General features: G+C 39.0%; 1 protein-coding gene and 1 long non-coding RNA gene across 2 annotated transcripts in view; one reads left to right on the plus strand and one right to left on the minus strand.

Annotated features, from left to right (window-relative positions):
• Window positions 1–10,636, minus strand: part of LOC311441777 — a 65,994-nt gene extending 55,358 nt beyond the window's left edge. The window contains exon 1 of the long non-coding RNA XR_014696212.1: window positions 10,568–10,636. This is a non-coding gene — a long non-coding RNA (uncharacterized lncRNA). The remainder of the gene's footprint in view (window positions 1–10,567) is intronic.
• The window catches only part of SLC9A9 (solute carrier family 9 member A9), a 218,047-nt gene that overhangs the window by 94,031 nt on the left and 97,098 nt on the right, over window positions 1–26,918 (plus strand). Inside the window, exons 10-11 of the mRNA XM_084530249.1 lie at window positions 21,971–22,084; window positions 23,993–24,104. Coding sequence (XP_084386375.1) covers window positions 21,971–22,084; window positions 23,993–24,104 — 226 coding nt within the window. The remainder of the gene's footprint in view (window positions 1–21,970; window positions 22,085–23,992; window positions 24,105–26,918) is intronic.

A 26,918-nucleotide genomic window follows, 5' to 3' on the forward strand; every position in this document is an offset into this window, starting at 1 on the left:
TTGAAATTTGAATACAAGTCTTTTTCAGAGATTCATCTGCATGATTTAGTGATACATAGCCAGAAAGAGATAGAGGGCAAGGAAATTCCAATTACATATGAAAATTTTCAACAATGGAATTAACATTTAGTTTAAATGCATAATGGTTTTGTTCATGTTCATGCTTTTATTCCGTCACATTCAGCAGTTCAAAACAAAACAGTGAAAATAAACTGAATCTACGCTTGAGCACACAGAAAAAAAAAAAAATATGTGTTTCTCTAAGAACCTGTGAGTTTTATGCACCCTTTCTATTCTGTTTTTCTCTTCCCCCATAAGCTCTTAATCCTCAGCCTCCCTTACAATATTACAGTTCAAAAATTGTTGTCAAATTCCTCTGTATTCTTCTAATTTATTTTCTAATCCATATGTATCTCTTTCATATGTAGCTGTTTCAGTGAGATCTGCACTGTCATTTTCTTTCTCTCCCCCGAGAATTACCTTGAAGAAAATTTTCTAAGCCACACACTCAGCATTGTCACAATCATGTATGACTTTAGTGCCTTATAAATGGACATTGTTGCTCTGACAGATGGCCTTGCTCCCAATTTAAATCATTTTTATTGCTCATTACTGGCCGAAATCACAGGCTTTTCAGTTCATTTATAGAATTATTGCAGGGCACTCTGTCTCTTTTGTTACAATATGACAGGCCTTTCAATAAGGATTGGTGAGCTGTAATGCACACTGACAAGACAGTGAGTTAAGGCTGAAGCTAAAACTAATGAAGAATATGGAAATCAGATTTAAAACTGTAAATCAGACTGTGAAATTGTGTTAGTTGTCTTTAAACAAATGCTTTTTCTCTTTTGTTTTGCGTAATCATCTTTACATTTTCTACTGGCTGTTAACATTTCATATCTTGATGGTAAAATTTGGTATGCAATGAGAGTGGTGGTGTTTCTGGCCATATTGCTGAGTCCTATGTTTCTCATAATACCTCATCATTTGGTCTAAAAGAACACATAAATAAAAAGAGACTGGTATGATTTTCTTCAGATGTTGATATAAAATTAAAGCCTATTTAAAACCTTAAATTTGCATTTAAGAACCTCTTTTAAGAATGGCTGCTGAAAGATGCCATATAATTATTAGTCCCTATGTATCCTTTGTTATCTAGTCAATCACTGATTAACATTCCATAAAAGAGAAGTACATGTATTACATTTTAAGGATCTGAAACTTACAGACTCTGAAACTACAAGGTAACATACATTTTGTCACAAACAATGGATTATTTTAACACTGTCGTAAGAAAAGGTGACAAAGATTAAGTGAAAATGCAGACTTTGAGAGAGTTTTCATTCATACAAAAGCCCCAAGTCTCACTAAGTATTTGGACAAATTCTATGTGTTTTTATAGCTTGTTTTTAATGTGAATGATGCTTTATGGCAGTATTTTTAAATCATCATCATTGACCTGATTATGGTCACAGTGATTTTAACATTAAAATTGACATTGCCTTCCATGGCAACAAGATTTGGTCAAACAGCATGTTCCTGAGTTGGCTACATATAAAGTTTAATTTATCTAGTATATCTTCAGTGAAGGAGAAGATGAAACTGCTAGGACCTTATCAAAAGATATTTGATTCTGTGCAGCTTTCTCTAGAATTATTTACAGCTGCAAGTATAACCTCATATTATGCTGCAGGCAAACAGCAGCTGCTTCTAAATCTTGGGACTTTATAGATCATATTTTGAATTAGGTTCTTCAGATGTACAGTTGTATTTGGTTAATTTGCTCAGCTACAAGTAAGTCAGCGGCTGGGCAGGATGTTGCTAGATAAAGAGAAATCACTGGCTTGTTGAAAGTGGGCAGACTGTATCTCTATACATCAGCTCTAGAAAGGGATGCATGAACAACACTTTTCTGCATGAAAAGAAGACATTCCTCACCATTTTTTTGTCTCTGCCCTCCCTCAGTTTGACTCAAATACCAAGCTAAGACCAGCCCAGTTTCCTATTGATGGCTTACTAAGAGAAGCTTCTAACTTTCTCTAACAGCTATAAATGTTATCCAACATAGTTGTGAGTTATATCATCTAGTTATTTTCCTTTAATTTCTGGGAACAATCACAACAAAGAGAGAGCAATACCTCTCTTCAGGTAAGTGTGCGAGGGTTTGGAGAACTTTGCTTTCAGACCAAATGCTGTTCCAGCAAGCTATAGATTCTGAAAAGGAAATTCTGAAACACATCTCTGGTGGAAGCAGAGAAAGGGAAATACTGAAAGACACAGCAAAGCATGTCCAGCCTGCAAGGGTGTATGTTACATACTGCCCTGCCTGTCTCCAGTCACTCCACCAGTCTAAAAGTTGTTTACATAGTGACCTCTGAAATACTTGTGTCTAACAAGTTTGTGACGGCTGCTTTCTGAAATTAAGTGTAAGGGGCTCTCTTACCGCATTACTAGTTAAACAGTTACTCACATTTGTTCCCGATCCTGACAGCAAACCCATTAGGGAACACCTACCTTATAGAGAAAAGCTTCTAGCCTGATTGTTCAGCTGTGCTGGGAGTGCAGTATGTACAAGATGTCGTGTTAAGATTTCAGTGGCCCTTCACCTCCAAGGTTGAGAACAGGGTAAAAGTAGAACAAAAGAAATCAGTGCTGCATAACTTCTGAGTAACTTTACTGAAGCACGTAGTGCTACTAGGACTGCTTGAGCAAATTAACTTATGCTGAAGGATTGAAAATTCAGACTGGGATCTTAGATCTTTGCTCATTGATGGATACTGATTGATTCAAATTTTAATCTCCACACAATAAGGCAGATGTGATTATCTCTGATTACGGAAAGTCATCACCTTACAGAGAGGTGGTTAATATCTTCTGGAAAACTCTTGAAAATACAATCCGTTTTTAAAAGTTGCTTAGCTCATGACATAGCTATACATTTTTCATCAAGGAAGCAGGGTAGGGATTAATCATTTGATATCTACATCATAAATTGAGCTGTATTCCAAAAGCTGTTGGGTGTAAAAGGGTTGTGTTTATAAGCATATTATTTCATTTAATGCTTATTAACCATACTGATTGAAGAAGACTGACAAAAGTCACAAGTATGTATATTTATATTTAATTCGTCAAAAACAAAAACAAGTCATTATAGAGACTGGACCGTGATATGCCACTGAATAGTCTTGATATAGACTTTAGACTTTGCTGTTCCATCCATAGTTATAGACTCACTTCTGAAGCAAACTGGAACACATCTGAATACATCTGAATAGCAGAATATAACTTAAAAGGTGAATTATCACAATGGTGATGTCCAGACCCACCAGGCAGGGGAAAAAAGCCAGTGAGTCAAAGCAATGTTTCCTGAATACCATCAGATTGATTAGTGAAATTAAAGTTCTAGGACTAAAGGCAAAGGGGTAGCTAAAGTCAGCTTTTAGCTCCCAATATCCAAATGAAGCACCACCACTGTGATCTAGGTGTTTTACTGCATTTCTACTGGCCTAAATATCTCTGTAAACAAGTTACACAAAAGCAGACCTACACTCAATTTAAACAACAAATCTCATCTCTCTAGATACAGAGGAGATTTCTACAGGATTCTTCCATCAGCTTTCTTTTCCTAAGAAAAGAAATAATCTACTGCAAATTTGGCTCCAGAATGCTTTCTCCTGAGCTTGTAATTGTTAAAAGCATGTGCCAGGACTGCAGCTTCTGTTTTCATCTTCCCATGAGAGAAGGGGAGCAGCTGAGTAGAGATGGCTATGTGCTACTACTGCCAAAACTGTGTCAATCTGCTGTTTGTGAGGGGTCTCACTCATGACACCTCACACACATTGTGCATTTGGGAGAAGCAGCCCTCTCAAATCAGAGGGAGCAACAGCACTAAATGAAATGGGTTTAGTGCTCCTTATCTTAAAGTGTCCACAGTCACACGAGACATGAATGGGCCCTGTGGTTTTGGTCCTGCTACTTGCATGAGTCCTTAAGAGGTAAAACATTTAGAGCTATGCATACTTGTAAATCATACAGTCTATATTAATTTAGCTCTGGTTATTGCCAACTATTTTCTGTTATCAGACATTGGATTGTTTATAGATTATATTATAGGTAGTTTATGCTTCTAGGAAGAAAAGACCACAAGAATGTCAGGATATAATGGCTCTAACAATCCAGTCTCTTGACTTTTAAAAAAACTCAAGAGCATTTCAAAACCAAGGAAAACCCTACTTATAGCAAAATGTCTTTGATAATCAGCAAAGAAACAACCACCACAAAACATATTTTTTATCCTTTTCAAATGAACAGCCTAATTGTCAGCTGCTGTTGTGATTTGTTCAGCAACTCTACTTAGGAAGAAATGTACTTTAAGGCACTGATAGGTCAAGTGTCTCCACGTAAATGATTGGCAGAGAGAAAGACTTAAAGAAAATAAAGTTATCTTTGAAACAAGACTACCACCAGTACCAGATTCTAATCAGTCCTTGCCTAAGTGCTGTGCAGGAGGAAGCTGTTTACCCAGCATCCCACAATCACTGCGCCTGCAGGAAAATTTCTTACTAGGCTATTTTTTCATTAGCTTCTCAGTTATACAGTACCAATGAAATACAGTACAGGCTGAAATAAGATGACATGCTTGATGGTTAATACTGTGAGAGTAAAATGGAAATTCTGTCTAACTAACAGATGAAACTCAGGTCTGGCACTCTCAAACAAAAAGATTCTTGCCTAAAGGAGCCAATAAAGTGCAAGTTCCTATTGAGCATTAAACAAGTTGCATGAATAAAGCACTTTCTTCCATTTAAGTGGAGACCAAGCATAAAAGTCAGGTCTGATGGACATTTTCCCTTCTGCCCCATGGTTTATTTTCTGCAGCTGAACAATAACAACAAAAGCTAATTTCCAGCTTCTTTGAACCCATTCAAGTCCAGACTCAAAAGCAATAAAGACTGGGGCTTCAGCCAGTGCTGCTCAGGAAAGAGTCCAGGTGACCAAGCTACAGTGGTCAGTACAGTGTGAAGAAGCACCAAATTATGATAACAAGAATGAGAAAATTAAATGCTATCTTAGGAAAAATTATTCCTGTTGGAATAAATTAACATAGTTTTATCCTTGTTTTAGCCAATTTTGCTTAAATTAAAAACTTTGGAAATGTTACCTTAGACAGGAAAAAAAAAAACAACAAAAAAAAAAACCTCTTATTTTCTTATATATTTCACCCAGATTCTAGGTTCAGGGAGGGGAGTTGTTTTGGGATTTTGCTTTTTTTGAGACAGGACCTATAGAAAAGCCTTCATTTTGCAACTATTCAAAATGATCAGGAAGAAAGCATGGGTTTATGAAAGGCAGATCCTGCTTGATGAACCTGATCTCCTTCTATGACAAAGTGATGCGCTGGGTGGATGAGGGAAAGGCTGTGGATGTGGTCTACCTTGACTTCAGCAAGGCTTTTGACACCGTCTCCCACAGCATTCTCCTCAAGAAACTGGCTGCTCTTGGCTTGGACTGGCGCACGCTTCGTTGGGTTAGAAACTGGCTGGATAGCCGGGCCCAAAGAGTCGTGGTGAATGGAGCCAAGTCCAGTTGGAGGCCAGTCACTAGTGGCGTCCCCCAGGGCTCGGTGCTGGGGCCAGTCCTCTTCAATATCTTCATCGATGATCTGGACGAGGGCATCGAGTGCACCCTCAGTAAGTTCGCAGATGACACCAAGTTAGGTGCGTGTGTCGATCTGCTTGAGGGTAGGAAGGTTCTGCAGGAGGATCTGGATAGGCTGCACCGATGGGCTGAGGTCAACTGCATGAAGTTTAACAAGGCCAAGTGCCGGGTCCTCCACCTGGGGCGCAATAACCCCAAACAGAGCTACAGGCCGGGAGATGAGTGGTTGGAAAGCTGCCAGGCAGAGAAGGACCTGGGAGTGATGGTGGATAGTCAGATGAATATGAGCCAGCAGTGTGCTCAGGTGGCCAAGAAGGCCAACAGCATCCTGGCTTGTATCAGAAACAGTGTGACCAGCAGGGCTAGGGAGGTGATCGTCCCCCTGTACTCAGCTCTGGTGAGGCCGCACCTCGAGTACTGTGTTCAGTGTTGGGCCCCTCGCTACAAGAAGGACATCGAGGTGCTTGAGCGGGTGCAGAGAAGGGCGACGAAGCTGGTGAGGGGCCTGGAGAACAAGTCCTACGAGGAGCGGCTGAGGGAGCTGGGCTTGTTCAGCCTGGAGAAGAGGAGGCTCAGGGGCGACCTTATTGCTCTCTATAGGTACTTCAAGGGAGGCTGAAGCGAGGTGGGGGTTGGTCTGTTCTCCCACGTGCCTGGTGACAGGACGAGGGGGAATGGGCTTAAGCTGAGCCAGGGGAGTTTTAGGCTGGATGTTAGGAAGAACTTCTTTACCAAAAAGGTTGTTGGACACTGGAACAGGCTGCCCAGGGAAGTGGTGGAGTCACCATCCCTGGAAGTCTTTAAAAGACGTTTAGGTGTAGAGCTTAGGGATATGGTTTAGTGGGGACTGCTACCGTTAGGTCAGAGGTTGGACTCGATGATCTTGAGGTCTCTTCCAACCTAGAAATTCTGTGTGATTCTGTGTAAAGCAATATTCTCTCTGCTCCCTGGTCTAAGATTTAGCTAACACTCAGATGCTGAAATTATGGCAGAAGATTGTACTGGGTCCCTAGATTTCTTTACCTTCAGGGTATTTTCTGTCTTCTTATAGAAATATCCCTGTCACTCATCCTTCTGAGAGAGGAAAATTATACAAACATGAAAAGGTTGCGAAGGGAAGGGAAGGGAAGGGAAGGGAAGGGAAGGGAAGGGAAGGGAAGGGAAGGGAAGGGAAGGGAAGGGAAGGGAAGGGAAGGGAAGGGAAGGGAAGGGAAGGGAAGGGAAGGGAAGGGAAGGGAAGGGAAGGGAAGGGAAGGGAAGGGAAGGGAAGGGAAGGGAAGGGAAGGGAAGGGAAGGGAAGGGAAGGGAAGGGAAGGGAAGGGAAGGGAAGGGAAGGGAAGGGAAGGGAAGGGAAGACGTGGCTTATGCTGCATTTAGCACATGGCTGATAAGAGTAGATATGTGAAATTGTTTAGAAATTTCTGCTAATTTTGAGACAGCTAACATATGGAAAACAAGACAAGTCACAGTTTTAGACCCTGCTAAAAGTCCAAAAGCTCACATATCTTTAGGTATTAGCTATCCTTACATCTTTAGCCTGTCACCATGGCAAGAAGCAACCCTTCATTGTAGCCACTCGCTGTTGTCCCACACTTTCTCGTATGATGTCCAAGTTTTAACTTCCAAGGCACTGAGCTCCAGCTACACCACCAGCACACTGTGCACTTAGGAGTGTCTGCCTAAGCTGGACGTCCGTGTGCATCTCTACAGTCAGTGGGTCTGTTACTAACAGGCTGCCCTAGTTTCTAAGTTGCCTTCTTATCTCTGATTGAGTACGCACCACATGCTTAGTGCTTGTAATCATTATTACCTTTAAAATGGATTGAAATTGACAGGAAGTGTACAATGAATTTCAGTTTTCTACACAGTTGTTTTCTGTGTTTAGCATAAAAAGCTGAAGATGGGAATTGTGCCAAATGCATTGTTTGACCAGATGTACCATAAGATCTTATGGAACCCTGTAGAATTGTATAATGCTATAAAGAAAGCTAAAGCTGCTTACTATGTGGGTTTAACAAGAAGAATCATAACAACACTAGAAAATCATGATTTCTGTAAAAGGAATTATACTACCATGTCTTTCAATCTGAATTTCTCAGCAAAATCCTCCATTATCTGACTGATGTTCCTGATTACTTAACATGCTAAAAGAATGTTAATCTGCACTCTCCTCACATGCCGCTCACCTTAAATTTATGTGGAGATGTTATAATTGTTTTCTGTCTTTTACCTGTGTGCTACGTGATGGATGGGAAGCAGATAGGAAACATTGCTACAAGATAACATTTATAACTGTGGTATATCACTAATTAAATGCTTTAAAAACAAAAACAAAAAAAACCCTCTGTTTTTCAAAGGAAGAGATCAGACACACTGCTATCCTAGCCATAATACTGAAAATACTCAGCGTCCACATACAGTAATCTTGTCCGTATATCCAATTCTACACTCTATTCTTTAATCTCTGTTTTTTTCTCTGTTTTTGTGTACCAGTTTTAGTGTTTCCTCAACTGAGAATGTGCAGATTTACCCTGGCCTCATTAGTTTCCATCAAGCATGTGTCCCTTTGTTATCAGCATTTTTTAAGGCATAATATTTATCACACACCCATGAATAAAATAATAATAATAATAATAATAATAATAATAATAATAATAATAAAAAGTATTTTGGACCTATGAAAAACAAATGTTGAAAAACAAAGCAAAACAATTTTTGTTCATCTTGCTTAAGCACAGGAAATGGAAAATACACATGCTCAAGTGTAATTCATGCCCTGAAGAAAGACAGAACTGTAGAGAAAGCAATACTTCTTACAGAGAGGCTCATCTTGTTGGAAAATGATGTCATTTTTGATGCTGGTAGGCTAAGGCAGCATAATTCCATATGCAAACTAGTTCCCAAATAGCTTCATTAAAGTTTTTACAATCTGTTTAAACATTAAACATTTTCTTTAAATATTAATAAAGTTCTTTGATTGTTAAGGTTATAGTTTACTCTTTACAGCACAGTAGCAGATGCCAGCCATTAGCTAACATATACCAATTGAAATTAAAACCTACAGGCCAAATTCTCATTGCCATATAGAGGAATATATATGGGAATTCCATGTGGAGACACATGCTGTATTTTCTTTGAAAGAGGCTCTGAATCACAAATGAGACTCTCATATGTCTAAATTTGTATGGGGGAGTCAAACTGTATGGAGCTAAGTAAGCTACTGCAGAATCAAAAAGCTGATTCACAGAGCTATGCAGGTGATGTAATTTTATTTCACACGTCTATTATTATATCTCTCAGTCTCTTCACAAGAGGTGTGAAGAATGACCGCTGAAACATTTCTCCTTACTGTGAGTTGCTAGCACTTTTCTCCAGTTTTTAGGTCTGTGCCCATGCAAAAATCCAGCCTTATACCTCAACCCTGTAAAGCGCATCTTCTAGTGTTGTGAAGAGAATTTCATCTAAGCATGTTGACCATCAGATCAGGTCTCTTCCTAATTATTGATACCTCCATATCACTGCAGTTGTTGAATACACAGGGAGGAAAAGCAAAACAAAATCAAACTAATCCTGGCCTATGAAAATATTATTGCATCATCAACATGTAGGACTGAAACAGAGCAAAGTGCAGTTTAATATCCCATTCTTAGAGTATATATAGTTACTTTTATGTTGAATTATATTTTAGTCACTTTCTTGTTTTCTAAAAGCTGATAAATACAGCATCCCCTTAAACACTCACAATCACAACTCCTTCATCTTAGAATTTGTGACAGAGATTAAAAATAAATAAATAAAGGTAGGACCCTTCATTTAAGTATCTCTTCGTTTTTCATACAGGTAAACAAATTTAATAGTTTTATGTCAAGAACTAAAGTCCTCTGACTTTAATGAGGTTTGGATTATGCTATAAATGAGGAGGCTCCAAATATAATATTAATATATAAGTAAAAGTACTGATATTCTTTCTTAAATATAGTAATGTAATATAAAATATTGCGTAATCATAAAGATTTTATCTCTAACTTTTGCTTTGTCTGAAACACTGACACTTCACATGTTTTGTGTTAAGTGATTTTACTACAGGATATGTCAGTGAATTTCCTGATTATGGAATGAAGCTCTGTAAAGCATCTGTTTTGTATTACTTTGCATTTATTATTATAAATAGAATAGAATAGAATAGAATAGAATAGAATAGAATAGAATAGAATAGAATAGAATAGAATAGAATAGAATAGAATAGAATAGAATAGAATAGAATAGACCAGACCAGACCAGACCAGACCAGAACAGTTGGAAGGGACCTACAAAGATCATAGTCCAACTGCCCGACCACCTCAGGGCTAGCCAAAGTTAAAGCATATTATTAAAGGCGTTACCCAAATGCCTTTTGAGCACTGACAGGCCTCTGGCATCAACCACCTCTCCAGGAAGCCTGTTCCAGTGTTTGACCACCTTCCCAGTGAAGAAATTCTTCCTAATGTCTTGAACATGCCCTGGCACAGTGTTGTGCTGTTCTGCTGTCCCACGCATCCCGTCTTTGGTGGCCAATGCCTCCTTCTCTATTTCCCCTGCTCAGAAAGTTGCAGAGAGCAGTGAGATCACCTCTCAATCTTCTTTTCTCCAAACTAATCAAACCAAGTGTTCCCAACCTCTAAATCACAATGCAATGGAAGCATTAAGCACATAGTTTTAAAAAGTTTTAATTTTGAGGGTATTACTAATAGGTTCCTTTCTTATAGCCCTTTGTTACCTTACACTTGCATGAGAATGTGTCAATATGTGCTTTACTGTGGGGACACTGTGTTTGGTGTAGGAATTAATATAGGTATTTCTTGCGTGGTTAGGTAGGTTACACTGTGATTTTTATAAAGCATCAAGTGTTTTATCACAAATGTGCACTCACCTGACAGAAGAAAGTTGGCCTGGTTTGGGAGCTAACAGATTTGCTGATGTTTTGGGGCTTCTCCTTCCTCTGCAAACAGCAATGACTTTGCACTGCCCAGAGAGGCTTAGGGCAGTGGGAGGCTTGAAGGAATCTGAGCTGTTCTGCAGTTTCTGGCGTTACCAAGCTGCTGTTGACTAAGGTCCATTCTTGCAATCTGAAATGTAATTTATATATGTTTGCTTTTTAATTTGTATGACTCTTACATGACTGCTGATCACTTGCCACTCTCTGTAGATTTCAGTATCAACTAAAACCCGCACAAAAACCTTGGTCAAAACTTTTTCAAAATATGTAACTAATACTAAAATTCTCACAATGAGTTGGAATAAGAAGAAAATAAATACATAAAAATGAGGCACTGTAACAGTCTAAACTATTTGCCAGTATCCCATCTTTTTGGTGACTGCACAGCTGTGTTTCCATCATGTGATTAATGGATTGTATACCTTCAAAAAAGGCATTTGTACAAAATGGTAGCACAGTGCAAGAAATACTAAACAGCTAGCTGTATCTCATCTGTTTCTCATGGTGCCATCTGCGGAAATCATCAAGGGCTAAAAAGCCCTTAGACAAAATCTTTCAAACTAAATGTCTACATTATGACTAAAATTCATTTAAAAGACAGTTTCCTGTCTTTTCACGGAGTATATACCTGCTTCCATTCACCTAAAATACTGAAAATATCACATAAGTTTGAGCATCACTTTCTTTCTCCTCTGCTTCAGTCTCACTAGTTTAGTTGGTGTGGACCACCCTTTGCCTCCAGCGAACTTCAGAAGGGTTCTTGGTGTTTGATAATTCAGTACAGACATTAAGCATCCTCAGAAGCACACCCTCATGCAGTGACTAATACTTTTCTTGAAAAACCACTTCTTTGTATGAGGTGCCAGATAACACTTCTCTATTCCACCCACCTCCCACTTTCCTACAGATTCATATCAAGAGTTATTTTAAAAATGCATCAAAGAAAGACTAGTTTTATCTATTCACTAAACATGCTATTTTTCATGAAAAATAAAGAGTGGCCTTAACTCCTGTATTTAAAAGTACAGGTGTATTTTGGTTTAGGGATTTTAATTTCTGCTTGTCTTACAGTGTTTGTTTCTGCGATCAGTGGTGGGATTTGTGAAACAACACCAAGGGCACTAGTAGTGACATGGTAGATCTGAAAACACCAGAATTCTTCACTATACTTTCTTCAACAGTTTCTGGTCATTTCATATCAAGTCATTATAGCCAAATGCAGACATGTCCCACTGAAATTAATTACTATTCTATCATTTGGATTCAAGTATCAACAGGCTCCCTTTGTTTGTGTGCACACTTAGGGATCAAGATTTCACCTTTCAGACTCTGCACCCTAGCAATATCCACCAGTTGTAGCTTTTGTACTTTTTCCCTTTTAAATTTTTGTCCTGGTTGTGCTTAATCCTACCTATTTGTCTCCACCAGCTTTTACACGTACTATCAGTGTGTGAATACACACACATACACAGAGGTACACTCCGTGCTATGTAAAATGGACATATAAGCATTGCTGATCATTTCCTTTAATTTTTTTTTATTTTTTTTTTTAAGTTCATCTCCACTTACCCTTCATCTGCAATTTTTTAAATGTATCTCACAGATACACATGTAGTGTGTTAGACAGCTCTTCATTGTAGCCAATTATTTACTCAGACTGGAAGTACCAAGGTTGCAGCCGCTTCCAAGCTAACTTGTACTTGATGACAGCTTCCCTGTGCTTTATGCACAAGAAGGTCCTTTTTAATGTGCATCACCAATGAGTATCTGACATTTTCTGTATTTTGAACCTTTCACACTTTTGAATTGAACCTTTCACACATAATGTTCAAGCAAAACCCCCAACCATTCTGTGCCTCATTTATCTCAATTCCATACAGTCTGCACTCTGGATTGTATCTCTAAGCATAGGTGACTGCTAGATTAGAAAATACACATACTGCAATGCAAAAGGCAAAAAATGTGACACAAACATTTCTATTGCTATTCTTTCGGAATAATAAATATAGCTTAACGTGGTCAGGAGCTCGTGTTATTCATCACCAGTTAGAGCAAGAAGAGTTCTTAGAGGAAGCTTCGTACATTAGAAAGTGACAGTCTTGTGTCCATTCTCCTCAACCACTGTAAACAGACACATAACAAAACAGCATGTTTATAGAAAAGCCCTGAACAAATAGAAAGTCAAGAAGTTATTTAGTAAGCACTGTCCTACCTTAGAATATACACTCAACAAAAATAGAGCAGCCTCTCATTAGAAAACCATATGCAAATACTGCTACTGTTTTCTGGATTTAGATAAATTATAGACTTGATTTGCAGCTCTTAGAGCATTTTTCACTGAAATTTTACAGACTGTAAAGGGCAGCATCAATATGGGTAGAGAGAGGCTGCAATACTGCTATTTCTATAAGTGCAAAGAGAGAAAATATGTTGTCACATATGTTGAATTTGCAATGGGATGGAAGTCATTGACATCAAATAATTTTTTGAAGTCTTGATTCTTGCCAGAAAGCACAAAGAATGGACACTACAGACTTCATAAGAAGACTTCTTTTTCTCTTCCTGATAGGTTAAAGGCCTTCATATTGATTACTAGCTCCTAATATGTCAAAGACTAAGTGAATTTCTTTAAAAAAAAAAAAAAAAACAAAACTTAGCAAGGGAGGAAATTGTTTTTATGAACTCACTTCCGGAATTAATATTACAGAATATTTCTTCTCAGCAAACTGAAATGGAATAAATTGCATTTGTCCTCCATAGAAATTGAATTGATCGTCTGAGGTTAGGACTGTGATAGTGAGTCATAGAAAAACACTTGAGAGGGGTGGAGAAAAAAAAAGGAAAAAAAAAAAAAAAGAGGAAGATTAGATTGATTTAGAGTTTTGCTTTTGAAAAATCAGCAGCAGTTCCTCTAATTCTAACATAAATGCACAAACATAAAAAATGTATTAGTTCATCACAATTTTACAAACTATATTATATTGACAACATTACTGTTTCTCTTTGACCAGAAGGAGAGCAGCCAGGTTTTAAAGTCTCCTTTGTTAACTGTGAAAAAAAAGCATGTTGAAATTGGCTTTAGCAAAGCCACAAACTGTTCCTTTCTTTTGCTAATTTTTTCCCAATGTTCCATAGCCCGTAACCATCAATGCATAATATCTCTTCTTCCAGCTGATTCACAATTTACTGCCCCAGAAAGACAGCTTCCAAGAAAGTCTCTTTCAAGATATCCACAGTAGGTCATAAACAAAAGCTTCCTTTTTATTGATGTCATTATTATTTTGCGGGTTTTTTTTTAGTTCTTTTTCTTCTTGATATAGTTTATTCTCTGATCTCAGGTTTGTAAGAATACTAGCTTAATCCTAGACAACATATGCTGTTCATGGCCTTTTCCTTTTCCTTTTGCTCTATCAGCTAACAGAACAGCTATCAGCGTTCCCAGAAAATTCCAAATTCATGCCTAAACACAATGATTCTAGCACCACCATTAACTGCTGACCAGTCAAAAGTTCTTTAAAAATCTTTCAAATGATTCTCCAACTACAGTCTGGTGTGCCCTGTCTTGAAAAAAACCTTTCTTAATGCTTACAGAACAGTACAGCACTCACTGCTAGAGTAAATGTGCAGAGCTTTAACTGCAGTAATCCCTGAGCATATTATCTTGATACAGCTGAGCACTGAGGATCTTCCCTTTGTGCCTGCAACATCTCAGTTCAGAAATTAATGATAAATAAGCACTTTGAAAATGGTTGTTCTCACTTTGTGTACTAAATAACAAGTTAGATGAGAAGCTATAGGAGCAACAGCATCATCCTCTCCATTTTGGCAGTATCTTCCATTAAGGTGTCTGACTCAGGTCATTTATAGGAACAACTTAATGCTGTAAAAGCTGGTTGAACTGCAGGGAAGGCAGATAGTGGTCTAAAATGTTTACTCTCTTACAAATGATGCACATTAAATAATAAATAAATAAAGTTTGCAGACATCCCCTCCCCCCAGCCCTGTTCCTAGGCAACTTAATTACAAGAGTAATGATAGAATAATCAATTTTTCTACAGCTAGATCCAAAGCCTATTGAAGTCAGCGTATAAATTCTCAGGAGGCTCTGAATCTGGTTATACTATCACAAGCGCATAGCAAAGTTTCTACTGCTTTCCGTGCCCAACACATATAAGAAATGAGTATATTGAGTTTTAGATTTTGAACAGTCTTTCTTATTTGCCAATTAATTGATAAAAGGGAATAACAAAGTTCTTTCTGAGGGCTGATTTGAATCAAGTAGTTAATGATGTTGGCAGATTCATTGTAAATACAAACCAACCTGCGCTTCCATTCACCCTGAGGTCAAACCTTTTTAGACGTTCTGAAGTTTTTAATTCTTAAATCATTCTCACTCTTGTTTTCATTACTCATAGTAAAAACAAGAAAAATATTTGAATTCATCTGCTTAAATTTCAATATTTTTGGTTTAAACTTCTTTTGTTCAGCAAAGATATTCCAGACCTATGACATTTTTAATAATGGAAAGGATTTGTTTTAATGTCTGGGACCAATATTTTTACTTTACTGTTGATAGTCAGAAGCTAACATGTGTCCTGTGCCAGTAATTTATCCAGCTTCTCCCATGCTGAACTTTAGTGGTGATGTGTAGATTATGCCACAAAGATTAATCATAATGTGTAAATGCAAATCATTGTTGGCCTTTCCTCTCCCTTGGTTCTGATGCTTTCTTTATTTCTTCTTCCTTTTGGTTTCCCACTTCTTCCTCAGCCCTTAAGAATCTTTTTAACCTCTCAGCTCTAGAGAGAAATAGAAAGTTATTGTGTGCCTTCCATAAATCTCTTAGGGTTAAATTTATTGAATTCATTAGCAAAGCCTACTGACAAAAAAGACCAGAACTTTGCACCAGGACATAAAAAAAGATCCTGTAAGAATTTGCTTCTGTTGGTGTGTTTGTAAGTTTACAGTCATATATTCTTGGATATCAAAATTATTACTATATACAGTTTATAGTCTATAATGAATGAGTTACTTTTGCTGATTATAAGACTTCTCTAAGTCTTAGATTTTGCTAAGATCAGAGTCTTTTTCTAAGATTTTGCTGCATCTAAGACTTATTCTAGAAATGAGCACTATATCACTATGCTGTGAAGATTCATTACAGCTGTATAAAGGATTTCAGGCAAGAGCTTCAAAACAAACTTTCAGATTTTAAAACTTTTAATCAAAACTGAAAGATTAAATAAAGAAATTAGACTATAATAAAAGCTTCTACAATCTTATAAAAATATAATAGTCCGAATTCCCACTACATTTTAATTCAAAATAGTTAGGGAAAAGGAACTTTCATCAACTATTGATTTATCAATATCCTTGACTTCATGGAACATATTTTGTAGCCGTGTTCTAATTAAATAGCAGTATTCAAATATCATACATTTCATAACCATCACTTAACATCGACTGTTTGGGATTTTAAGAGCTCTGTTACCTCCAAATCTCTCTTAGAAAGTATAATCAATTTCACATCCTAGCTTCCCAGCTGCTGTTGGACTATTGCAACTCTTTTTTTTTTTCATCAATTGTTTTGATGTCACACAAGAATATATCACTGTAAGATGATATACCCCTAGACAGGTGGCATTCCTCCATGTTGCTAGATAAATCAATTCAACTAGAGGCTTGAAAGTACCTGCAAGAGGTGGATGACATTCCTTCAACGGGTATTAAATTAAATGGAAGAATGTAATATTCCCATTAGTGAGTAAAATTCACTGAGTTTTCCAGCAAATAAATTCTTGATGATCTAATTCAGCTTTTACCCAACACTCTCATACTAACATTATTCCCCTGAGGTGAAAGAATGCTGTTTAAAATATTAGGATTTAATAAATATTTCATTTTCCATATCCCCAACCATAAGCGGACTATGGTCTAGAATATGTTCATTTTGTCCTTTTCTATTTTTAGTGCAGCAGAAATGGAAACTTAGTGTGTCCCATCTTCCAGGTGCACTAATTACTTACCTAGATAATCTCTCTAACATTCAGTGAAAATTTAAGTAGTTCTATAAAGTGGATCAACTTGCAAAACCTATTTTGGTGTAGTTTCCCTATTTGGCCTGAACTTAACTGCAGAGATAGAGGGAAGGAATGAAGGAAGGAGAAGAAAAAAGAAGGTGCTTCTCTTACCTCACTCAAAAGTTAGAACTAATACAGCTTTTACATTATATAAAATGGCTCACATGACTTAGAGTAAAACATCAGAAGAAACTTCGTGGTTACAGCAAGGCTTAAGGTGTACATTATTTGCATTCATTCCTTTCTCTACTAGTGAGAATTCCAGGTGATGCTTCCCAGAAGAACGTCCCAACCTGAAACTGATTCTTTGCACATCCCTCTGAGCTCTTACAATGGCTGAGAAAAATAATAATAAAATAATAACAAAAACAACAACAAAATCGGTATATCTGGAGAACAGTGAGGTTTTAAATGCATAAATATTGTTGAACTTAATAGGTATTTTTAACATCAGTCTTTTGTAATAGCCACTCTTATGGAGAAAATAAACAAACCAAAGCAAATAGTAAATAGCAGTGTCAGTAATTCACTGAGCTAAAACCTAAACCAAGTGCTCAGGTTGCACTTATATTTTTGTAATTAATACTGTACCTTTAGACATGTTGACATTACTTCAAACTTACATTAGTGATTTATTACATCTCTTACTTTAGAACTATAAGCAGATTTATAGACTATGTGGAGAGGTAGAAATGGCACATTAAAAATTAGGGTTCTTATAGTTTTATACAGAAAAAATGTCTTATTACTATGTGTATATTAAAATGGTTTCTAGTATAATTTTCTGGTAGCCTTAGGGAAACTAATGGCAGCATATGAGCATTTTAATGTCTATTTCATTTAAAGTAGAAATAGGTTAGTGGCCTGTGTGGGAGGCAAAGAAAGAGAATTTATGGTTATGAACAAAATACTTCTAAGGAATTCAACATAAGGGAAATTTTTGAGTACCATTTAAGCAGACTATGGACCATAGTATGGACGTTGCTTATGGCTGCCCAAAAAAAAAAAAAAAAAAAAAAAAAAAGCAATCCTGGAAAATCCTGGGTGTCCCAGGAAATTGTGACCTCCAGAAGAAAACGTAATTGTCCTATTCTTTGACTTCTTATCAAAAGGTCTTGATATCTCATCTTTAAAATATCACAGAATCAGCTAGGTTGGAAGAGACCTCCAAGATCACCTAGTCCAACCTCAACAGAAACATTAATGTGAAAGACACGAGAGTTTGGGAATGTGCTTCTATGGAAGCTGTTTCTTAAAGAGGCTCTCAGATCTCTTTAGAATAAATTGCATTGTTCTGGTGGGATTTATGTTACACAGCAGTGTCAGTTAAATGCTTAACAGAGTATCTCCATAAGCCCTGTATTGCTGTGCTGGGTCTGGCTGGGGTGGAGTTGACTTTCCCCACAGCAGCCCATACAGGGCTGTGCTGTGCACCAGTAGCCAGAGCAGCCCTGCTGTCCCAGCAGTGCTTTGGCAAGCGCTGAGCAGTGCTGGCAGAGCACCAAGGCCAGCTCTCCAAACCCCCACAGCACATAGGCTGGTGGTGGGCAAGAGCTGGGGAGGAAACCTCACCAGGACAGCTGAGCTAAACCTACCAAAGGGAGATTCCAAACCAAATGTTGTCACATGGAGCAGTAAAAGCTGGGGAAGGGGAAGAAGCTGGGGGGAGCTCTTGTTAGGAAAGCACTGGTCTTCCCAAGCGATCATTATCCATACTGAGGCCTTGTTTCTCAAGACATGGCTGAACATCTCTTGCTGATGGGAAGTAGTGAATAATTGTTTTCTCCTTTTGCTTCTGAGTAGCTGTCCTGGTTTCAGTTAGAACAGAATTTTCTTCCTAGTAGCTGGTGGAATGCTATGTTTTGGCTCGGGATGAGAAGAGTGCTGATAACACCCCGATGTTTTAATTGTTGCAGAGCAATGCTTATACCAAGCCAAGGACATCTCAGCTTCTTGCTCTGTCCTGCCAACAGGCAGGCTGGGGGTGCAGTAAGAGCTGGGAGGGGGCAGACCCAGGACAGGTGACCCAAACTAGCCAAAGGGGTATTCCATACCATCTGACGTCATGCTAAACAAGATATAGGGGTGGCTAGCTGGGGGAGGGCGCTGGACTGCTCGGGGTTAGGCTGGGCATTGGTCAGCGGGTGGTGAGCAATTGCATTGTGCATCACTTGTTTGTACATATTATTATTAGTGGTACTATTATCACCATTGTATTATTATTATTATTATTATTATTGTTGTTGTTGTTGTTGTTGTTATTATTATTATTGTTGTTATTATTATTATTATTATTTTCCTGTCTTATTAAACTGTCTTTATCTCAACTCATGGGCTTCACTTTCCATTTCTCTCCCCCGTCCCAGAGAGGGAGGGGGGAGGGTGAGCGAACGGCTGTGTGGTGTTTAGCTGCCAGCCGGGTTAAACCACGACAGTAGCCTTTGCTTAATTTATTTACTTTCCTTTAACTAAACTGTTCCTTATCTCAAACAACAAGCTTTCATTTTTCTCATCATATTTTCATCCCTCTGTCCTTCTGAGGAGAGGAGTGAGAGAACAGCATGGTGGAGTGTCATGTTCCGGGAAAAGACACTCAAATATCTCACTTCTTTTGTGCCAATAACTAGTTCTGAAGGATAATTTTAATATTCTGTTGTGTTGTGTTTTTTTTTTTGTTAAGATAGGGTAGGAAATTTGAACAGGCTGCACTTCACAAATAAATGCATCATATGAGTGACATGCTTTTAAAAAGGGAGACCAAACTATAGGGGGAATACAGAAGACCATGAATGATGCTAAAGAACTAATTTTACTGTTCTAAGGAGCCGAATCCCTCATACCTGTGCCTGGGATAGGAAGGAGTCTCATTTCTTTAGAGTCTAACCCAAATCAGCTATTCAAATATATTCAAATAGCACTTGGATTTTTGCTACAAAAAGAAAGTAAACTAGCAGGCAGTGCTCTGATACTGGAAGATTGAAATACTAAGAAATTAGAGATTATTACTATTAATAATTACAATTAATAATAACAATAATAAATAAAAAGCATGGTTCAGGACTAAAATTCATGTTGGGGGGCAGCACAGAATTTTGTCCAGTTCATGCCCAGGAACATGATTCAAGAACTGCAATGGATTACAGTCTTGCATGTATCTTACATAGATGATGCGGCTAACAAGCATCACATAAACTGTAAAATATAGCCTAAGAGAACAAAGTCTTATGCTCGTGACATAGGAAATACTCGTGTCCTAGTGAGAGAAAGTAATATACTGTATATGCTGTTCATGTTGACTGAAAACACATAGTCAAGAATTAGAGATTTTTATTTTTAGGAATCACTTATTGAAATAGTTCTGAAGGTTTGAAACAATATGCATGTAGCCAGAAAAGATGAAGCTATAGGGAAACATAAAAGTTACTCTACAATGAATTCACAGAAATACCTAAGTACTGCATTTTGACCAGATTGCTTGGAGACATGGGGTGAGAAGTCTGAAAGCAGTAATGTCATGAAAGCACTTCAGGCAGGAGTTAAGAGCGTGAATTTAATGTTGAAGACAACTGAGGAAGAATGTACAGCAAAAGCAAGGATACAGCAAAATCTATTTTCCTTCCAAAACTGCATGTCAACAAAGAATTTGAAAATATAATAAACTTTAGCTTTTGAAACTACTAACAGTAGATTCACTTTATATTAAGTCTTGAATGAGATTTTATAAATGAAGAGCAAAACATCACCCAGCACTGAAAGCTCTAGAGTACCTTTACCTCATCCCAACAACTAAAGCATGCAGTTATGGCTCATCATAGCAGTTCCTTCCAAAGATTTATATGTATATATATACAAATGTATAGATATAGATATGCAAATCCTGTCATGACACTCCTGAAAGATTAGTCCTGAAAGTTTACATCATTAGAAAAAAATGCACAAGGTGACAAGCCCACAAAGAAATGGGATCCTGTTTGCTCCCAACATGGAAATGCAAAGATATATCTTAATAATTCTTATGGGTCACTAGAACCCATAATTTGGGACATTTTAACAACTAGTTTATAATTTAAATTTAAATTAAATTTAATTGAAGTCTACTAAATTGCAAATATTTCTTGTGTTTGTTTTCACGTTGTTCAGCAATGCAGTACAAAACGGGGACCACAAAACATGAATTTGGGATAATTAATGGTGCTGCCACAGGGTCTACAATATCTTCCCATATACTATTAGGTTTTTTTGCCTCTGAAATTTGTTTAAAATAATTATTCTGATAGCTCTCACTTTTTCTTTGTTAGATCTTATTAACTGCTATTGGATATTTATTTTTAGAAGCTCAAACATATTAAGAAAAGTACATGAGCCCACTGAAAATGAAGAAAATATCTCCATAGTAACAATCCTGGTAGAGTGATATATGACTGTAGACAGATTGACAAACTTCAGCCCTGATTCTGTATCTTTGGAGCCCAAAAGTGATTTCAGAAGTCTAAATCCTCATCTTCTCTCCTCTGTAGTTATTTGGCAGAAATGATTGATTTTTTCCAGATGTGGATAAATATGAAAATTTATATTTTATATTAGTTTTTATATAATAAGATGGAAATGCAATCAGGAACATCCCCTAAAGGCAAATGAGTATTTTGGCTTTGCTTGTTTTTTTCACAGAAGAAATCCTACCATAATAATGTATTTTAGCTTTATTTATAATATGTCTAAATGATATCTTAAATACTTTGTTTTGAAATGAGTACTTCATACCGATATACATATAATGTGGTAAAATCATCACCTATGGGATAATATTCTTGATAATAAAAAGATCATGTTATATTTTAAAGGCACAGGTTCTTAAAAATGCACTCAGGATTTTTTTTTCTCTCCTGACATTACTGTACCATCCCTGTAACTGTACTGTGCTGTCATTTGTGTAGTCAGGATCTGAGCCAGTTCCCAGGTTCACCTGTGTAAACCTGACTAAAGCTAAATCCCCTCAGTTTCCACGGAAGCTTTTATAACTTAATTGCTGTTTCTGTATTTTGCCAGTTGTCTGTGTCAAGTTTTCATACACAAATCAGAGAAAAACACGTTACTGGGACTATCTAAAGCATATGATAAAATAAATGGTTTTAAAATCTACCCTTGAAATGGGATTCCTTTTCCATTCATCTAAATCATTCCATATGCCAAGGAAACATTGTGATAGAGTAGTTAGTTACAGGCAGGAATCATAATTGTTTTCTCTCTCTCATTTAAGTTGTTCGAGTTCATGAATTTTTTGGCTGAGAATGTCATCTTCTGTTACATGGGACTTGCACTATTCACATTTCAAAATCATATCTTCAATCCTCTTTTTATTTTTGGTGCATTTGTATCCTTTGCTCTAAAGTATTTATTTGTGTTTATATATTTATATATGTTAATATATTTATATTTCTGGGTATGTATAAAGAACATATGCTCCATTTAAAATAAATAAATAAATAAATAAATAAATAAGTCAATAGCAAACCTACTAATTCCTTAGATGTTAAAAAAAAAAAAAAAAAAAAAAGCAATTGACTTTATTATGCATATCTCAAAAACTGCCTCACTGCATGTAAGTTGGTGGTCTTAGGGCTTCTGGTTTGCAGATAGATATAAGGCAAAGATAGAAGGCTTTAAGCCAGCTGGGGAATTTCTGACACTGGGCTTGATTTAGAGTGGGTTTAGAGTTGGGGTAGGAAAACTGGGTTTAGAGTTGGGGTAGGAAATTGGGAAATGTATTGGGACAGATCTGTGTGACAAGTGCAGGCACACAAAATCTTTCTGCTCATACAAAGCCAGTGTAGATCCACAAACTGTAGAGCTGCCTCCAGAGAGTGCCATAAGCAGAACTTCCCAAAACTACATAATTATATGAAGTCCTGAAAAAACTCCAACAACTTAGCATTGCTCATATCTTTCCTTCATTGTAGGGAAGGAATTTCCTTCTTGAAATTTGATATTTCTAGTGTACAGGGAATTATTTACATCATGAGTGCCCCAAAGGCGGGTAGGAAAGTCTGTCTTCAGTTCTCAGTTCTGCCATGGTTTCTCAGCAAATTCATTTTACAATTCATTTTTACAATTCATTCATCAAATTACTACAAAAAAAAAAAATCAAGCAGTGGTCCTTTGCTCATTACTTTTTGATGAACTACAGAAGCTTTGAAATTTGGAATCACACTGTTACTTGCAGTAATTATATGTGCAATTTCCAAATGAATAATAAGAACTGCATTCCAGTTTCCTTCACTAAAGGTTGCTTTAGATGGCAGAGATGAGCCCAAGAGCCCATTGCAATCCACCACTGCAATGACCCAAGTGCAATATTGTGTCCTGCAATCCCAGCACAGAGAGACAGCTGAACACGAGAGCAGCACTCAGCAACCCAGATGGGAGACTGTGTTGCAGAGCACTGTAGGGACCCTCTCCCTTGTTCCCTCACACTAAGAACCACCAGACTGCAACAGAGTTGCACTAGTATGGTGAGCACAGGTAATGTGAAGCAACCACTGCTAGCGCTTCTTCTCCCAGGTCCGTGGGAGCTTTAAGCGGGCTCTTGGTCTCATAGATAGGATGCATCCAGACATTGCCACTCATGTGCTTCATTGGTTCTACACTCCACAGCATGTCTCAGACTCTTGCAGCTGTAATTGAGCCCTAAGAGTCACAAGACAAGGGAAGGACAGCAGCTGCTAAAAGCATGTATAAGGATATACGATTGTCTTTTTTTTTCAATCTGAAATAGTGTTATGTTTCTAATTAAAGCTACTTTCATGATAGTTCCACAGGCCAGTAATAAAGAACCCCTTTTGAAAAATCTCAAAAAAAAAAATGCTGGATATAGACAATATGAATCCTCAGGAAATAAGAAAGTAATCATGTGCAAAAACACATTTATTCTTTGCAAATTGCTGCTGAAGGAGATAATGCCATCCCTGAAATTGATGATGGGCATTTTACTGAAGGACTGTAGATGAAGTCACATATGATACAAATTTGATGAGTGAAAGTAGAGTGATTGAATTGGGATATATAATGATCAATCTGAAAACAGGATGTCCGGGGAAGACAGTCTCTGCCACTGTATGGTTTTATAATGAGGTTGGAACCAGAAAGATGTAAAATACGAAGGAAGATAATCTCATATTCATTTTAATTACACTTTTAAAATAACTATGAAGAAATACTGGATTTAAATTGACTGTTCTTTCAGTAGTTTCTCCACCATTTTCCTTAACATCTTACATTTTAGGTGGCAGTTTTTATAGCAAGAGCTTGCAACATATATCCACTTTCCTTCCTTTTGAATTTGGCTCGAAAACAAAAGATTCCCAGGAACTTTCAACACATGATGATGTTTTCAGGTAAGTGCTATTTTGGTATTTTTCCTGTCCACATTTAACTACTAACATAGACAGTCATCTATCACTAGAAGTCACATCTGTCATAAAGAAGTCATCATTTTAGTACTCAAGATAAGGCAATGGCCCAGCTGAAGTGCATCTACACCAATGCACGCAGCATGGGTAACAAACAGGAGGAGCTGGAAGCCATCGTGCGGCAGGCAGGCTACGACTTGGTTGCCATCACGGAGACGTGGTGGGACCAGTCTCATGACTGGAGTGCTGCAATGCCTGGCTATAAGCTCTATAGAAGGGACAGGCAGCATAGAAGGGGTGGTGGTGTGGCTCTCTATATTAGAGAGTCTTTCGAGGTTGTAGAACTCGAGGTTGGGAATGACAAGGTCGAGTCCCTTTGGGTTAGGATCGGCAGGGACAACAAGGCTAGTGTCCTGGTTGGGGTCTGCTATAGACCGCCGAACCAGGATGAGGAGACGGATGAGGAATTCTACAGGCAGCTGACAGAGGTTGCAAAATCATCAGCTCTTGTACTCGTGGGGGACTTCAACTTCCCTGACATATCCTGGAAGCACAACACAGCCCTGAGAAAGCAGTCTAGGAGGTTTCTGGAGAGCGTGGAAGATAGCTTCCTGACACAGCTGGTTCGTGAGCCTACCAGGGGAGGTGCCCCGCTAGACCTTCTCTTCACAAACAGAGAAGGACTGGTGGAGGACGTGATCGTCGGGAGCTGTCTCGGGCAGAGTGACCACGCAATGGTGGAGTTCACTATTCTTGGCGAGGCCAGGAAGGGGACCAGTAAAACCGCTGTATTGGACTTTCGGAGGGCTGACTTTGAACTGCTCAGGACACTGGTTGGTGGAGTCCCTTGGGAGGCGGTTCTGAAGGGCAGAGGGGTCCAGGAAGGCTGGGCGATCTTCAAGAGGGAAGTCTTCATGGCGCAGGAATGGTCTGTACCCACGTGCCCAAAGACGAGCTGGCGGGGAAGAAGACCGGCCTGGCTCAACAGAGAATTGTGGCTTGATCTTAGGAGGAAAAAGAGGGTTTATAAGCTTTGGAAAAGTGGGCAGGCCACTAAGGAGGACTTTAAAGAAGTAGCGAGGCTGTGCAGGGACAAAATTAGGAAGGCCAAAGCTCATCTGGAGCTCAATCTGGCTACTGCCGTTAAAGATAACAAAAAATGTTTCTATAAATACATCAACACAAAAAGGAGGACTAAGGAGAATCTCCATCCTTTACTGGATGCGGGGGGAAACTTAGTTACAAGAGATGAGGAAAAGGCGGAGGTGCTCAATGCCTTCTTTGCCTCAGTCTTTAGCGGCAATACCGGATGTTCTCTGGATACCCAGTACCCTGAGCTGGTGGAAGGGGATGGGGAACAGGATGTGGCCCTCATTATCCATGAAGAACTGGTTGGTGACCTGCTACGGCACTTAGATGTGCACAAGTCGATGGGGCCGGATGGGATCCACCCAAGGGTACTGAGGGAACTGGCAGAGGAGCTGGCCAAGCCACTGTCCATCATTTATCAACAGTCCTGGCTATCGGGGGAGGTCCCAATCGACTGGCGGCTAGCAAACGTGACGCCCATCTACAAGAAGGGCCGGAGGGCAGACCCGGGAAACTACAGGCCTGTCAGTTTGACCTCAGTGCCAGGAAAGCTCATGGAGCAGATCCTCCTGAGAGTCATCATGCAGCACTTGAAGGGGAAGCAGGCGATCAGGCCCAGTCAGCATGGCTTTATGAAAGGCAGGTCATGCCTGACGAACCTGATCTCCTTCTATGACAAAGTGATGCGCTGGGTGGATGAGGGAAAGGCTGTGGATGTGGTCTGCCTTGACTTCAGCAAGGCTTTTGACACTGTTTCCCACAGCATTCTCCTCAAGAAACTGGCTGCTCTTGGCTTGGACTGGCGCACGCTTCGTTGGGTTAGAAACTGGCTGGATAGCCGGGCCCAAAGAGTCGTGGTGAATGGAGCCAAGTCCAGTTGGAGGCCAGTCACTAGTGGCGTCCCCCAGGGCTCGGTGCTGGGGCCGGTCCTCTTCAATATCTTCATCGATGATCTGGACGAGGGCATCGAGTGCACCCTCAGTAAGTTCGCAGATGACACCAAGTTAGGTGCGTGTGTCGATCTGCTTGAGGGTAGGAAAGCTCTGCAGGAGGATCTGGATAGGCTGCACCGATGGGCTGAGGTCAACTGCATGAAGTTTAACAAGGCCAAGTGCCGGGTCCTGCACCTGGGGCGCAATAACCCCAAGCAGAGCTACAGACTGGGAGAGGAATGGTTGGAAAGCTGCCAGGCAGAGAAGGACCTGGGAGTGATGGTTGATAGTCGGCTGAATATGAGCCAGCAGTGTGCTCAGGTGGCCAAGAAGGCCAACGGCATCCTGGCTTGTATTAGGAACAGCGTGACCAGCAGGGCTAGGGAGGTGATCGTCCCCCTGTACTCAGCTCTGGTGAGGCCGCACCTCGAGTACTGTGTTCAGTTTTGGGCCCCTCGCTACAAGAAGGACATCGAGGTGCTTGAGCGGGTGCAGAGAAGGGCGACGAAGCTGGTGAGGGGCCTGGAGAACAAGTCCTACGAGGAGCGGCTGAGGGAGCTGGGCTTGTTCAGCCTGGAGAAGAGGAGGCTCAGGGGTGACCTTATCGCTCTTTTTAGGTACCTCAAGGGAGGCTGTAGCGAGGTGGGGGTTGGCCTGTTCTCCCACGTGCCTGGTGACAGGACGAGGGGGAATGGGTTTAAGTTGAGCCAGGGGAGTTTTAGGTTAGATGTTAGGAAGAACTTCTTCACTGAAAGGGTTGTGAGGCACTGGAACAGGC

The sequence above is a fragment of the Aythya ferina genome, assembly GCF_964211825.1.
Source record: "Aythya ferina genome assembly, chromosome: 9".
Taxonomy (NCBI): domain Eukaryota; kingdom Metazoa; phylum Chordata; class Aves; order Anseriformes; family Anatidae; genus Aythya; species Aythya ferina.